Source organism: Crotalus tigris, unplaced genomic scaffold (genome assembly GCF_016545835.1).
Source record: "Crotalus tigris isolate CLP2741 ecotype Arizona unplaced genomic scaffold, ASM1654583v1 scf7180000019021.11574027:1482141, whole genome shotgun sequence".
NCBI classification, from domain to species: Eukaryota; Metazoa; Chordata; class Lepidosauria; order Squamata; family Viperidae; genus Crotalus; species Crotalus tigris.
This window is the reverse complement of record NW_024097333.1, coordinates 164,730-178,886: the sequence shown is the minus strand read 5'-3', so window position 1 is coordinate 178,886 and position 14,157 is coordinate 164,730. Positions and strand designations below refer to the sequence as shown.

Genomic DNA, 14,157 nt, shown 5'->3' with positions numbered 1-14,157 from the left:
TGCTGGATCACAACTTCCCCCAGTCCCTTTGTAGAGTCCCCTGTTGACCAATAGCAACGGACCTTAGACTTATATACCACTTCATTGTGCTTTACAGCCCTCTCTAAGCAGTTTTACAGAGTCAGCATTTTGCCCCCAACAATCTGGGTCCTCATTTTACTGGCCTCGGAAAGACGGAAGGCTGAGTCAACCTTGAGCAGATCAGGATCGAACTGCTGGCTATGGGCAGAATTAGCCTGCAATACTTCATTCTAACCACTGCGCCACCATGGCAATAGAATAGAATAGAATAGAATAGAATAGAATAGAATAGAATAGAATAGAATAAGAATAAAGTAGAGTGGAGTGGAGTGGAGTGGAGTGGAGTAGAGTAGAGTAGAGTAGAATAGAATAGAATAGTATGGAATAGAATAGAATAGAATAGAATAAAAATAAAATAGAATAGAATAAGAATAAAATAGAATAGAATGGAATGGAATGGGAATAGGAATGGAAATCGGAATAGAATAGAATGGAATGGAATGGAATAGGAATAGGAATGGAAATAGGAAAAGGAAAAGGAAAAGGAATCGGAATAGAATAGAATAAGCCCTTAGACTTACATACCGCTTCACAGTGCTTTACAGCCCCCTTTAAACTGTTTAAAGACTCATCCACTTGCCCCCAACAATCTGGGTCCTCATTTTACCGGCCTTGGAAGGACAGAAGGCTGAGTCAACCTTGAGCCGGTCAGGATCAAACTGCTGGCAGTGAGCAGAGTCAGCCTGCAAAGCCACATTCTAACCACTGCGCCATCACGATTCTTAACAAGCACTTGTTTTGCAGGAGGAGCGAGGCTTTTTTTTTTTGCTCACATTCCTCAAACAACCAACCCCTCTCAACCATGGCTAAACCCTTCAGGAGAAATTTCCAAATCCACCTCTGTTACATTGGCTCCAAATCTGGGCTGTTTTTGGTTCATTCAACCAACAGATTCCAGAGGAAAAAGAAAGCAGGTGGAACCGTGGTCTGTGCCCAGCGGTTGATCTTGGCTTCTCAAAGCTGCTCATTTGGGAGAGACTCAAAAATGCCGCCCAGAGTTAAAAGTAAGTATGAACCAATTCATACTAAGAGCCACAGCATGCTAAAAACAGGATCTAGACCAGGGGTCTCCAAACTCGGTTGCTTTAAGAATTGTGGACTTCAACTCCCAGAATTCCTGAGCCAGCCGTGCTGAGAGAGAAAGGGAAAGGTTTCCAAGCTGTGCCATGCTGGCTCAGGAATTCTGGGAGTTGAAGTCCACGAGTCATAAAAGAGCCGAGGTTGCCTCACTCTGGCCTAGGCCTAGGCTGCTTTATGACTTGTGGACTTCAACTCCCAGAATTCCTGAGCCAGCCATGCTGAGGGGAAAGGGAGAGATTTCCAAGCTGAGCCATGCTGGCTGAGGAATTCTGGGAGTTGAAGTCCACCAGTCATGAAGGGGGCATAGTTCTCCCATGCTGGCTCAGGAATTCTGGGAGTTGAACTCCACGAGTCATAAAGCAGCCTAGGCCTAGGCCAGAGTGAGGCAACCTTGGCTCTTTTATGACTCGTGGACTTCAACTCCCAGAATTCCTGAGCCAGCCATGCTGAGGGGAAAGGGAGAGGTTTCCAAGCTGAGACAGGCTGGCTCAGGAATTCTGGGAGTTGAAGTCCACCAGTCATAAAAGAGCCAAGGTTGCCTCACTCTGGCCTAGGCCTAGGTCGCTTTATGACTCCCAGAATTCCTGAGCCAGCCATGCTGAGGGGAAAGGGAGAGGTTTCCAAGCTGAGACAGGTTGGCTCAGGAATTCTGGGAGTTGAAGCGGCAGAGACGGCGCAGGGCGACCACCGGCTGGGCCACCAGCTGGCCCAGCCCAAGGGAGGTAAGGCACCCGCTGGGCCCCATGCACGCTAGCAACCCTCCCTGCGCCCGCCGGCCTCCCACCTCCCACCCCTGGCCCTCTTTTCCTTACATTTTTAGTAGTTGCTTAGCAGGGAGGGGTGGAAGCTTTCAGACAGCTCGCCTTCGCTGCAGACAACTTGCAGCACCGTTTGCAGACTGGGACTTTTGGCGGGCTCAGCAGGGCCGAGACAGCCTGGACAATTCCTATTGGCTTTGGAAAGCCAATAGAATTAGACTCTATTCAAGAGAGTCTCTTCTATTGGCTTTCAAAAGCCAAGAGAATAAAAGGGAGAAGCACAGTTAAGGAAAAGGGGGAAAAAATGGCGGACTGCGTTGTTTGGCGACCCCCGTGAAATGGTCCTTCGACCCCAAATGGGGTCCCGACCCACAGGTGGAGAACCACTGGCCTAGAGAAAGTGTCCAATGAATACAAAGGCATGTAAAATGCTTTGCTAATGAAAACGAGTGCATTTTGTTCTGCCTTTGCAAAAGAAAGCAATATAAATGCATTGGCTTGAAACCTCTCTCTCTGTCTCTCTCTCCCCGATTGTCTCCGACTGAGCTCATCCACAGCTCACTTCCTCAACAACAGCTCAGTGTGTGGGAAAGAGTACACCGTTTAAGTCTCCTGCAAAAGGATGTGTAAGGGAAGGGTGTAGTCCACCCCTCCACACAACGCCACCTCTGTCCACAGCACCACAGTCTGCAAACTCCAGAGAAAAACAAGGGAAATGAGCTAGAGGGGAGGAGTGCGGCTTGAAAAATCTAAATTTCACACATAAATAATGGGTGATTCTTATATAGACAGGCCAACTTTGAACTTCCACCACAAGCTGCAGCACGGAGCTTGGTAAGGAATACGTCTCATTGAATGTCTTCATTTGTTTATTTCTTTATTTATTTACCACAGTTTTGGACCGCCCGTTTCCCTCAGAGAGGGACCCTGGGGCCTTTTCCTGAACCTGATCCTGCCAGGGCCAACTGTGAAAGAGCAACTGAAACTTTTGCTATTCCTTTATTTATTTGCTCATTCATTCGTTCGTTCGTTCATTTATTTATTTACCACAGTTTTGGACCGCCCATTTCCCTTAGAGAGGGACCCTGATGACTTTTCCTGAATGTGATCCTGTCTGTCTGTCTATCTATCTATCTATCTATCTATCTATCTATCTATCTATCTATCTATCTATCTATCTATCTATCTATCTATCTATCCTTAACTGTCTATCTGTCTGTCTATCTATCAATTTATCCATCTATCCATAACTTCTCTGTCTGTCTGTCTGTCTATCTATCCATTTATCCATCTATCTGTAACTTCTCTGTCTGTCTATCTGTCAGTCTGTCTGTCTGTCTTTAACTGTCCATCCATCTATCTATCTGTCTATCTATCTATCTATCTATCCATCCATCCATCCATCCTTAACTGTCTGTCTATCTATCTATCTATGCAGCCCACGTGAGTTCATTTAGACATCAAAAATAATTAAAGGTACACCATGCATGCAGTACAACCGCATTGCTTTTGTTTTGAAGAAAATTACTTTTTTTTCCAAATTACTTCTGTGCATGTGTGCCTACGCACCTTCATGGCATTAAAACCCATATAATTTAATGCTTTTTATAAAGCAATAGCTCTTAGACTTATATACCATTTCACAGTGCTTTACAGGCCTCTCTAAGCGGTTTACAGACTCAGCCATTTGCCCCGACAATCTTTTTTACCCACCTCGGAAGGATGGAAGGCTGAGTCAACCTTTTTATAAAGCAATAAAATTAATGTTGAATTAAGTCTGAGATGGTATAGAATATAGATTCTCCTGCTTGAGCAGAGGGCTGGACTAGAAGACCTCCAAGGTCCCTTCCAGATTCTATTCTATTCTATTCTATTCTATTCTATTCTATTCTATTCTATTCTGTTCTATTCCCATTCTCTATTCTATTCCATTCCATTCCCCATTCTATTCCATTCCCTGTTCTATTCTAAACTACTTTTTATTCTATTTTCTATTCTATTCTATTCTATTCCCATTCTCCATCCTATTCCCATTCTCTATTCTATTCCATTCCATTCCATTTTCTGTTCTATCCTATTCTATTCTGTTCTATTTTCTGTTCTATTCTATTTTATTCCATTCCATTCCATTTTTTCTGTTCTATTCTATTCTATTTTCTGTTCTATTCTATTCTATCCATTCCATATTCTATTCCATTACATATTCCACTCCACTCCACTCTACTCTATTCTAATTCTAATTCTAATTCTATTCCATTCCATTCCATTCCATTCCATTCCATTCTATTCTATTCTATTCTATTCTAATTCTAATTCTAATTCTATTCTATTCTATTGGCTTGGCCCTCCACAACAGTTTCTCATGTGGCCTCTTGGGAAAATTAACTGTTCCTCCCCCCCCCCCGCTTTATACAATAAAGCTTTCAGAATCACTCCATGAAATTGAGATTTTTGTGTTGCTTTCCCCAGAAAGAAAGGAAATAAAGATGCCTTCCTAAGCTAACCACAGAGAGCGATTAAGTATACAGCCCCTGCTGTTCGCTTTGGAAGGCCCGTGATGGTTTTCCCACAAACAGCCCAAAATACTGATTTTCTCCGCAGTGGGCGCAGCAGAGGGACTGAACTGTTGGCGAAGGAAGCGAAGCCCCAGTTTAATTTAGAAAAACCCATTTCAAAGGGGGCAGCCCGCTGACCGTCCGCGTTCAGCTGCAGAGAACCCAGGAGGGGTAACCATGGGCTGGATCCACCCAACGCACACGAAGCCTCAACAGCTCAGCAGCTTTAGAGCCTCCAGTACCTGCACCCATTGGCCTTTGGCTGACTTGGTTAAGAGATTACCTGCCACCTGATTCCAGGTATGTATCGTTTAAACCAGTTCTCTGCCACCGGGCACTCTCTGGGTTTCAGTTGGCACCTCCGCACCTTCTATGGTGCAGGAAGACGTTTGGGGTGAAGATCCTTTATTAAATGTCTGGATACAAATATTATAAAGATAATCGGGAAGATGGTCAGCTGCAAAACAAGCTTCCTCAAATAAGTTACCCAGACCTAATCCACATATCAAAGGATAAGGTCTGCAAACACAGTGTTAATTAAGTTAGGTCTCCCAGAGGAGATGTGAACCCTAACTTTACAGGTAATCCTTGACTGACAACACTTCGTTTAGTGACTGTTCAATGTTACAACGGCACTGAAAAAAAGTGACTTGTGACCGTTTTTCACAGTTACAACCTTTGTAGCATCCCCATGATCATGTGATCAAAATTCAGACGCTTGGCAACTGACTCATACTTACGACTGTTGCTGTGTCCCAAGATCACGGGATCCCCTTTTGCGACCTTTTGACAAGCCAAATCAAGGGGGAAGCCAGACGCACTTAACAACCGGGTTACTAACGTTATCCACTGCAGTGATTCACTTAACGACTGTAGCAAAACGTCGTCAAATGGGGCAAAACTCACTTAACTTGCTTCACCACAGAAATGTGGGGCTCAATGGTGGTCGTAAGTTGAGGACTTACCTGTAGTTCATTCTCAAAAGATACTCCTGGGGGATTGTAATCTCAGGCTCAAAAGGGATGTGATAGGGGCCATGTAAAGTTTTTCTTAAACTATGGAGGCCTCTAGACCAGTGGTTCTCAACCTTTCTAATGCCGCGACCCCATAATACAGTTCCCCATGTTGTGGTGACCCCCCAAGCACTTATACATCACCGGGTGCCAGGGGCATGGCCAAAGAAAAGGGGAAAAAATGGCGGACAGCCTTGTTTGGCAACCCCCGTGAAATGGTCGTTTGACCCCAAATGGGGTCCCGACCCACAGGTTGAGAACCACTGCTCTAGACTAATACTATCCTCTATTCCGTTTTGATTTCAAGAGAAGACCCCAGCTGGAGCCCATTTATTTGTTTTCTTTTTTCTTTTTGGAAAGAAAAAAAACTCTCCTGCTTTCCTTTGGTTGAGCATTATATTTGGGGGGGGGGGAGATAGTTGCTACTACCATGCAGCTGCTACTTTTATAAAATAAGTAATTCTTTTAACTATCCATAGCTAATCTTGCTTCGCTGAATTTTATTTGGATGAGTAAACTTGAGGTTAAATTGGTGATTATTTACCGTGGACTTTGGGATATTAAACCCACGAACCAGGCCATGTGCAGGTGCGTGCAGATAGTCCTCAGGTTACGACCACAACTGAGCCCCAAATTCATGTCGCTAAGGGAGACATTTGTTAAGTGTGTTTTTCCCCATTTTACGACCTCTCTTGACAACCGGTTGTCAAGCATCTGAATGTAAATCACATGACCAAAGGGATGCTGCAACAGTCATTAAGTGTGAAAAATGGTCATCAGCGCCTTTTTTCAGTGCCGTTGTAACTTGGAACAGTCACTAAATGAACTCTTTTAAGTTGAGGACTACTTGTGCTATTCCCCAAATCAGGGGGTCTGACCTAACCCTGTTGGCTCCAGCCAAGTGCCGCCTTTGTATATTTTTGAGGACCTTATATTTCATTTAAATTAAATAAAAACTTCCAGGATGTTTTTTTTTTTTAAAAAAAAAAATATCTCAGATTAGGTTTCTCTCTGAGAATTCTCAGCCCCAGGATTTCCTTGTGGTGTCCTCTCCAAATCTAAACTCTGTTTATAGGTTCTGAGCACAAGAAAAAACAGCACATTGTGCGTGTGTGTGTGTGTGTGGTTTTTTTATGAACACTAGTTATATATTTAAAATTAACACAAGGCTATATATGTAATATTTAAGACGAAAGAAAGAACTTGTATTGCTGGAAGAAAGAGACACGTTCAGCAATGTTTTTAACCGAATTCTTTATACAGAAAATTTTACGTAAAAATGCATGAACAGCCAACAAAAACAGCATCCAGAGCAGCCATAAACCCCAAAGGCCAGAGAATCATCAAGGATTTGTAAAACCTTGAACTTTTTCCAGCAAGAAAGCATTTCCCTGACATTGTTTTGTAATCCTTAGAATAACTCAGTCCATTAGGCCAATCTATTAATCCTAATCAAGTTTGCTCCAGTGCAGAAAAGAAGCAGCTGGCTTTCCATTACAGGCAGTCCTCAAAATTGAGCCCCAAACCTCTGTCATTAAGGGAGACGTTCGTTAAGTGAGTTTTGCCCCACTTTATTTATTGATTCATTTATTTCATTTGGAAAAATGTATATCGCTGCCTATGCCCTCGGGGCAATTCTAGGCAGCTTACAGAAAATAAAACAGCATGTAGAAAAAAAATAAATAAAAGTGATTAAAAACAAAAACAAATAACAACAAAATAATAAACCCCTCGCCCATTTTATGACCGTTTTTGCCACCGTTGTTAAGTGAATCATCCCAGTTGATAAGTTAGTCACCCGGTTGTTAAGTGAATCCGACTTCCCCCGCTGACTTTGCTGGTCAGGAGGTGCGAAAAGGGATTATGTGACCCCCCCCGGGACACTGCGACCATCATAAATATGAATCAGTTGCCGAGCGTCTGTATTGTGATCATCACGTGACCACGGGGAGGCTGCAACGGTCGTAACTGTGAAAAACGGTCCTAAGTCCCCTTTTTGGGAACGTTCACTAAGTGAACTGTTGCAAATGGAGGACTACACCTACACTGGATTCTGGAAACCATCGCACCCTAAGCCAAAGGACAAATTAAAAAAGACACACCAGTTTGCCGAGGAAAGTTGAAGGAAAATACATTCTCCGGCTTGGATCGGATTCATTTGCAAAAAGTGGATTTTTTTTTTTTTTACGTACCCCTCCCTAAAGCAGGCAGACCTTCCCCACCCTGAGCCACACACACACACAAACACAGGCACACAAGCACACACACTGAGCCTCCTCCAGTTGGGGGGGGCTCCATTTTCAAGAAAGGCACTCCCAACTTTGGGGAAGCCCCCCCAGGTAAGCCTACCTGGGAGAAGGAGAAGCAGGAGCCCAGCCAGGCAGCCCGAGGGTCCCATCTCACACCGAGGGGGCATCCAAAAGGTCCAGGCGGGCACGGCTATCTGGGCATGGCTGAGGCCGGGCAGCCGTCCGTTGCTCCTAGCCCAGGCACCTCAAAGGTTGCACTGTCTCCGGCTGCTTCTTTTTCTTACGCGCCACCCAAAGTCTCTGTGTGTTTCTCCCTCCTTCATCTTGGAAAATATTTTGATTGGCCACTAAAAATAAGCCAGGAGCTGGGCCTTTCCCACCCAGCCATCACTGGGATGCAACTTGCTTAAAAGAGAGAGACAGAGAGAGAGAAAGGGGAAAAAAAACCCTGTATTTTGCAGATGCCGAAATAACAAAGGTGGACATTGAAATGACTAAGCTGGCAAAAGGCCGACGGAGTTGCTCCGAATTGTGGAGATGAAAACTTAAAAAAAAAAAAAAAGGAAGCCTCATCATTGCTATTTTAAAACTTCCAAGCAAAAACTTTTAGTTCTGATCCTAGAGCAAGCGACGCGTCCAGTGAATTATCTCTACAATTTTTCATGTTTATACACGGCCAGGCAGAAGACTTGCAACTCGTAGCTGTCTCCAATTTCACACTTCACCAGGCAAATGCACAACAACAGGGTGGGAAGGTTAGCCACCAACAATGAGTTAATTGCTCATAATAAGCATGTTCTCCAAAAGGAGCTGAAGGCAGGACAAGAAGTAACGGATGGAAACTAATCCTGCCTGAGCAGGGGGTTAGACTAGATGACCTCCAAGGTCCCTTCTAACTCTTATTATTATTATCAATAACAACAACAACAATAATAATAATATCGAAGCAACATGGAATTAAGGAGGCATTTCCTAACAGTCAGAAGGCAGGACAAGAAGCAATGGATGGAAACTAATCCTGCCTGAGCAGCGGGTTAGACTAGATGACCTCCAAGGTCCCTTCTAACTCTATTATTATTATCAATAACAACAACAACAACAATAATAATATCGAAGCAACATGGAATTAAGGAGGCATTTCCTAACAGTGAGAAGGCAGGACAAGAAGCAATGGATGGAAACTAATCCTGCCTGAGCAGGGGGTTAGACTAGATGACCTCCAAGATCCCTTCTAACTCTATTATTATTATCAATAACAACAACAACAATATCGAAGCAACATGGAATTAAGGAGGCATTTCCTAACAGTGAGAAGGCAGGACAAGAAGCAACAGATGGAAACTAATCCTGTCTGAGCAGGGAGTTAGACTAGATGACCTCCAAGGTCCCTTCTAACTCTATTATTATCAATAACAATAACAATAATGTTATCGAAGCAACATGGAATTAAGGAGGCATTTCCTAACAGTGAGAATAATTAACCAGTGGAACTGCTTGCCACCAGAAGTTGTGGCTGCTCCACCACTGGAAGCTTTTAAGACGAGACTGGAAGCCAAGGGTATAAGATCTCCTGCTTGAGCAGGGGTTAGACTAGAAGACCTCCAAGGTCCCTTCCAACTCTGCTATTCATAACTAGAAAGCAAATAATCAATTGTAACACTAAGTTCATGAATAATATATTGATTTAAATACCTTTTGGATCTAATCTGCACATAAAATTTAGCTCTGGAATTTGGGAATGGTGGGGTGGACATCTGTCAGGATCAGAACTCTGAACTTAAGCAAAATACCATTTTCTCCCATCTCAAATTTCAGCTCTCGGCCTCTAAAGCAGAGATGGGCAAGTTTTCGCTTTCTGGGGCACGTTATTTTGGGAAGAGGCAAAACCTATCCTGCTATCAATTGGATGTGGCACATCGCAGAAATGGGTAGAATAAAAAAAAATTGAGGATGTGTCTGTCTTTGATTTGTTTCCTTCCCAATTCTTAAGCTTCTTTTAAGATGTATGCATAGATATTCTGTTACACCCCATAAAGGAGCACAGAGGTGAAACCACAGCAGTTGTGTTTTCTGACTCTGTAATTCAAATGTCCTTGATTTACAACAGTTTGTTTAGTGACCGTTTGAAGCTACAACGGCACTGAAAAAAAAGGGACTTAGGACTGTTTTTCACACTTACGACCGTTGCAGCCTCCCCCAGGGTCACATGATCAACATTCAGATGCTTGGCCATTGGTTCACATTTACGACGGTTGCCGTGTCTCTGGGGGTCCTGGAATCCCCTTTTGCGACCTTCTGACAATCAAAGTCAACGGGGGAAGCCGGATTCGCTTCACAACCTTCTGACTAATTTAACAACTGCAGCGATTCGCTTAACGACGGTGGCGAGAAAGGTCGTAACATGAAGCAAAATTCACTTAGGAAATGTCTCACTTAGCAACAGAAAATTTGGGTTTTAAGCCGAGGACTGAAAAGTCGTAAGTCGAGGACTACCTGTATTTGCCCTTTTTCACACTCATAAAATATTTGTGATTTAGAGAAAAACGGCAGAACCACAAGATCAGACTTTAAAGCGCTTACAAGATTTTGCTGATTTAAAAAAAAAAAAACCAAAAAACCCACCATTTTCAATCTAAGGAGTTTTGCCTGTATGTTGAACTGAGTTTGAGGTCTGCAAGCTTTTAAATAACGCAGAACTCTTTAAGGGGAAAAAAAACCACACTGTGCTGCTCCAAAGTTTGGGGATAACTTTTGCTTACCAAAAGAAAGCAAAGCTTTTGGTTTTTTAAAACACTTGTGCTTCTCTCTCTCTCTCTCTCTCAAAAGCTTTGGTATTTATCTTTGAATTGCAAATTCCTGCGCAGGAGAAAAATGTTTTGCAGATTTTTGTGGAACACAAGTAGAAGCTTTGTGCAACTGGAACCCTGAATTAGGAATTTGCCACAAAGCTCTGAGCAGGAGACCAGTTCTTGAACCAATTTATTTTTCTTCCAAATTTAAATCCAGCCCAGTCCAACCCCCCCCCCTCATTTTTATGAGCCATATAAGGGATATTTGAGAGAGATAAGTTTTGCTATGCCTGCTTCGCCCATCTATTCCCCCCCCCTCTTTGGCGGTACCATACCGGAGTCCCCCCCCTCATTTTGGGGGTCTTCACAAACTTCCTCTGTTTGAGTCTGGAGCAGAATAAGGGGTACTGATCTTGGAAAACAGTTTCAAACCACCCTCCAGACCCCTCAAACCCTGGGTTCGGTTCCAAACACCTCACTTTACGATTTAGAGAATGTGGAAGAGGTTTGATTTCCCCCCCCCCCAAAAAAACTCCTTGAAGTGGGGTCTCTTTTTTCTCCTTTAGAAATCCTGAGGGGAGGGGGCTAACCTTGTTAGTATATGGCTTATCTGGTATAGTAAGTTTTCATTTTTAAACCTTTTTATATAGTCCTTGAATTACGACCACAACTGAGCCCAAAATTCATGTCGCTAAGTGAGACATTTGCTAAGAGAGTTTTGCCCCGTTTTACAACTTTTCGTGCCAGAGTGGTTAAGCGGATCGCTGTTAAGTTAGTAACCTGGTTGTTAAGTGGCTTTCCCACTGAAGGGGATCACATGACCTTGGGACCCAGCAAGGGCCATAAAATTTTGAACCTGTAGCCATGGGGATGCTGCAACAGCTGTAAGTATGAAAAATGGTTGTAAGTCACTCTTTTCAGTACAGTTGTAACTTTGAACAGTCATTAAATGCACTGCTTTACGTTGAGGACTCCCTGTACCGTGATACATACAGTACAGTAAAAGAAAAGAAATGCGTAATTAAACCGTGGAACTCCTTGCCACCAGATTTTGTTGTTGTTGTTAGTTGCGAAGTCGTGTCCGACCCATCGTGACCTTATGGACAACGTTCCTCCAGGCCTTCCTGTCCTCTACCACCTTCTGGAGTCCATTGAAGCTCACGCCTGCTGCTTCAGTGACTCCATCCAGCCACCTCATTCTCTGTCGTCCCCTTCTTCTCTTGCCCTCCATCTTTCCCAGCATTAGGTTCTTCTCCAGTGAGTCCTTCCTTCTCATTAGGTGGCCAAAGGACTTGAGTTTCAACTTCAGGATCCGGCCTTCTAAGGGGCAGTTGGGGTTGATCTCCTCCAGGGCTGACCGGTTGGATCGCCTTGCAGTCTAGGGGACTCGCAGGGGTCTTCTCCAGCACCAGAGTTCAAAGGCCTCCATTCTTTGGCGCTCAGCCTTTCTTAGGGTCCAACTTTCACAGCCATACATTGCAACTGGGAAAACCATGGCCTTGACTCTACGCACTTTTGTTGGTACGGTGATGCCTCTGCTTTTGAGTGTGCTGTCTAGATTTGCCATAGCTTTCCTCCCCAGGAGCAAGCGTCTTCTAATCTAACCCGTCTGCGGTGATCTTGGATTAAATTAAATTAAAAGGATGTCCTTTTAATTTAGAGGGTTTTTATATGGCACTGGACAGATCCCACATTACAAGTCTGGAAAATTATTTGCTACCTCCAGAGACACCAGCCACCGGACAGGTAGTTTGCTTCTCATTCTAGAATTTTCTTACGAAGTCTCTTAAGTGACTCTCAGACGTAAAGAGCCCTCTGGGTTCTCACACGGTTTCTTATTCCAGGCTGATCATTTTCTCCAGGTTGTATTTTGGAAGAAAACTGCAAGTCTGTGATTTAAGCTTCCTGACAGAGCCACCTGATTTGAATTTATTAGCTGCCCAACCCCAGTACCTATATACTGTAGAGACAGTCCTCGACTTACAACCGCTATTAAGCCCAACATTTCTGATACAGTTAAGTGAATTTTGCCCCCTTTTACAACCTTTCTTGCTGCGTTAAGCGAACCACTGCCCTTGTTAAGTTAGTCACACGGTCGTTAAGTGAGTCCGGCTTCCCCCATTGACTTGGCTTGTTAGAAGGTCACAAAATGCACGTGACTCCGTCATAAATATGAGTCAGTTGCCGAGCGTCTTGATGCTGTGACGGTCGTATGTCTGAAAAACGATCCTTTTTTCAGTGCCGCTGTACCTTTGAACGGTCACTAAATGAACTGTTGTAAGTCGAGGACTGCCTGCATTTCAGAGGTAGCTGTTTCTTTTGCAAACTGTCTCTCTTTTGTGGATGCATATTTTTTTTTCCTATTATCCCTTCCTTCTTCTGTGTCCGCACACTATTCAGAGCGGCTAGAAATGGTGGGAGAGAATGCCCCAAAATTAATGCATAAATGAAACAAAAGGAAAAAGGAAAAAATTACCCCCAAAAAAAGCAATTTTAGAAAACAAAACAAATCCTCCTCTTCATTTGAGATTTGGAAATAGCTGGAATTATTGCTAGAACCTGAATCAATCCAATATTCCATCCACCATTGCACTCTGCTGGACAGTTAGTGGCATCTCACATTTATATTTTATACCCTTTCACATCACATGCAGCCAAGAAATTAAAAGACGCTTGCTCCTGGGGAGGAAAGCTATGGCAAATCTAGACAGAATACTAAAAAGCAGAGACATCATCACCCTGCCAACAAAAGTACGTATAGTCCAGGCCATGGTTTTACCAGTTGCAATGTATGGCTGTGAAAGTTGGACCATAAGAAAGGCCAAGCGCCAAAGAATGGAGGCCTTTGAACTCTGGTGCTGGAGAAGACTCCTGCGAGTCCCCTGGACTGCAAGGCGCTCAAACTGGTCAGTCCTAGAAGAGATCAACCCCGACTGCTCTTTAGAAGGCCAGATCCTGAAGTTGAAACTCAAGTACTTTGGCCACCTAATGAGAAGGAAGGATTCACTGGAGAAGAGCATAATGCTGGGAAAGATTGAGGGCAATAGAAGAAGGGGACGACAGAGAATGAGATGGCTGGATGGAGTCACTGAAGCAGTAGGTGTGAATTTAAATGGACTCCAGAAGATGGTAGAGGACAGGAAGACCTGGAGGAACATTGTCCATGGGGTCGCGATGGGTCGGACACGACTTCGCAATTAACAACAACAAAGAGAAGAATGGGACGACAGAGAATAAGATGGCTGGATGGAGTCACTGAAACAGTAGATGTGAATTTAAATGGACTCCAGAAGATGATAGAGGACAGGAAGGCCTGGAGGAACATTGTCCATGGGGTCGCGATGGGTCGGACACGACTTCACAATTAACAACAACAACAGCATCAAAACATTTCAGAGAAAATGTAAGATACAAAATGACAATTTTAAAAACTTTAATTATAAAGGCAGACAAAGGACAGCAATAATACTGCCGTACAAAATTTACTATTTAGCTGACAATGACAGCTCCCACCCATCAATCAAAAGCCCTAAATTGTCCTGCCTTAGGTCATCGGAGATCAGCATCAACCCTTGGAACAGCCCAAAAAAATGACTGTGACCCAGGAACAGCGTCACACGTTCCTGTCTAAA

General features: G+C 43.7%; 1 protein-coding gene across 4 annotated transcripts in view; it reads right to left on the bottom strand.

Annotated features, from left to right (window-relative positions):
* ITGA10 (integrin subunit alpha 10) overlaps nucleotides 1-14,157 on the bottom strand; it is a 79,113-nt gene that overhangs the window by 52,818 nt on the left and 12,138 nt on the right. For 2 of the 4 annotated variants that reach the window (XM_039358421.1, XM_039358422.1), the window contains exon 1: nucleotides 7,837-8,630. The exons of 1 other annotated variant lie outside the window; for it this stretch is intronic. In XM_039358421.1, the coding sequence (XP_039214355.1) occupies nucleotides 7,837-7,903 (67 nt within the window). In that variant the 5' untranslated portion in view covers nucleotides 7,904-8,630. Of the gene's footprint in view, nucleotides 1-1,973; nucleotides 2,016-7,836; nucleotides 8,631-14,157 lie in introns of those variants that run through there. One more of the 4 variants, XM_039358424.1, reaches the window with a different exon arrangement.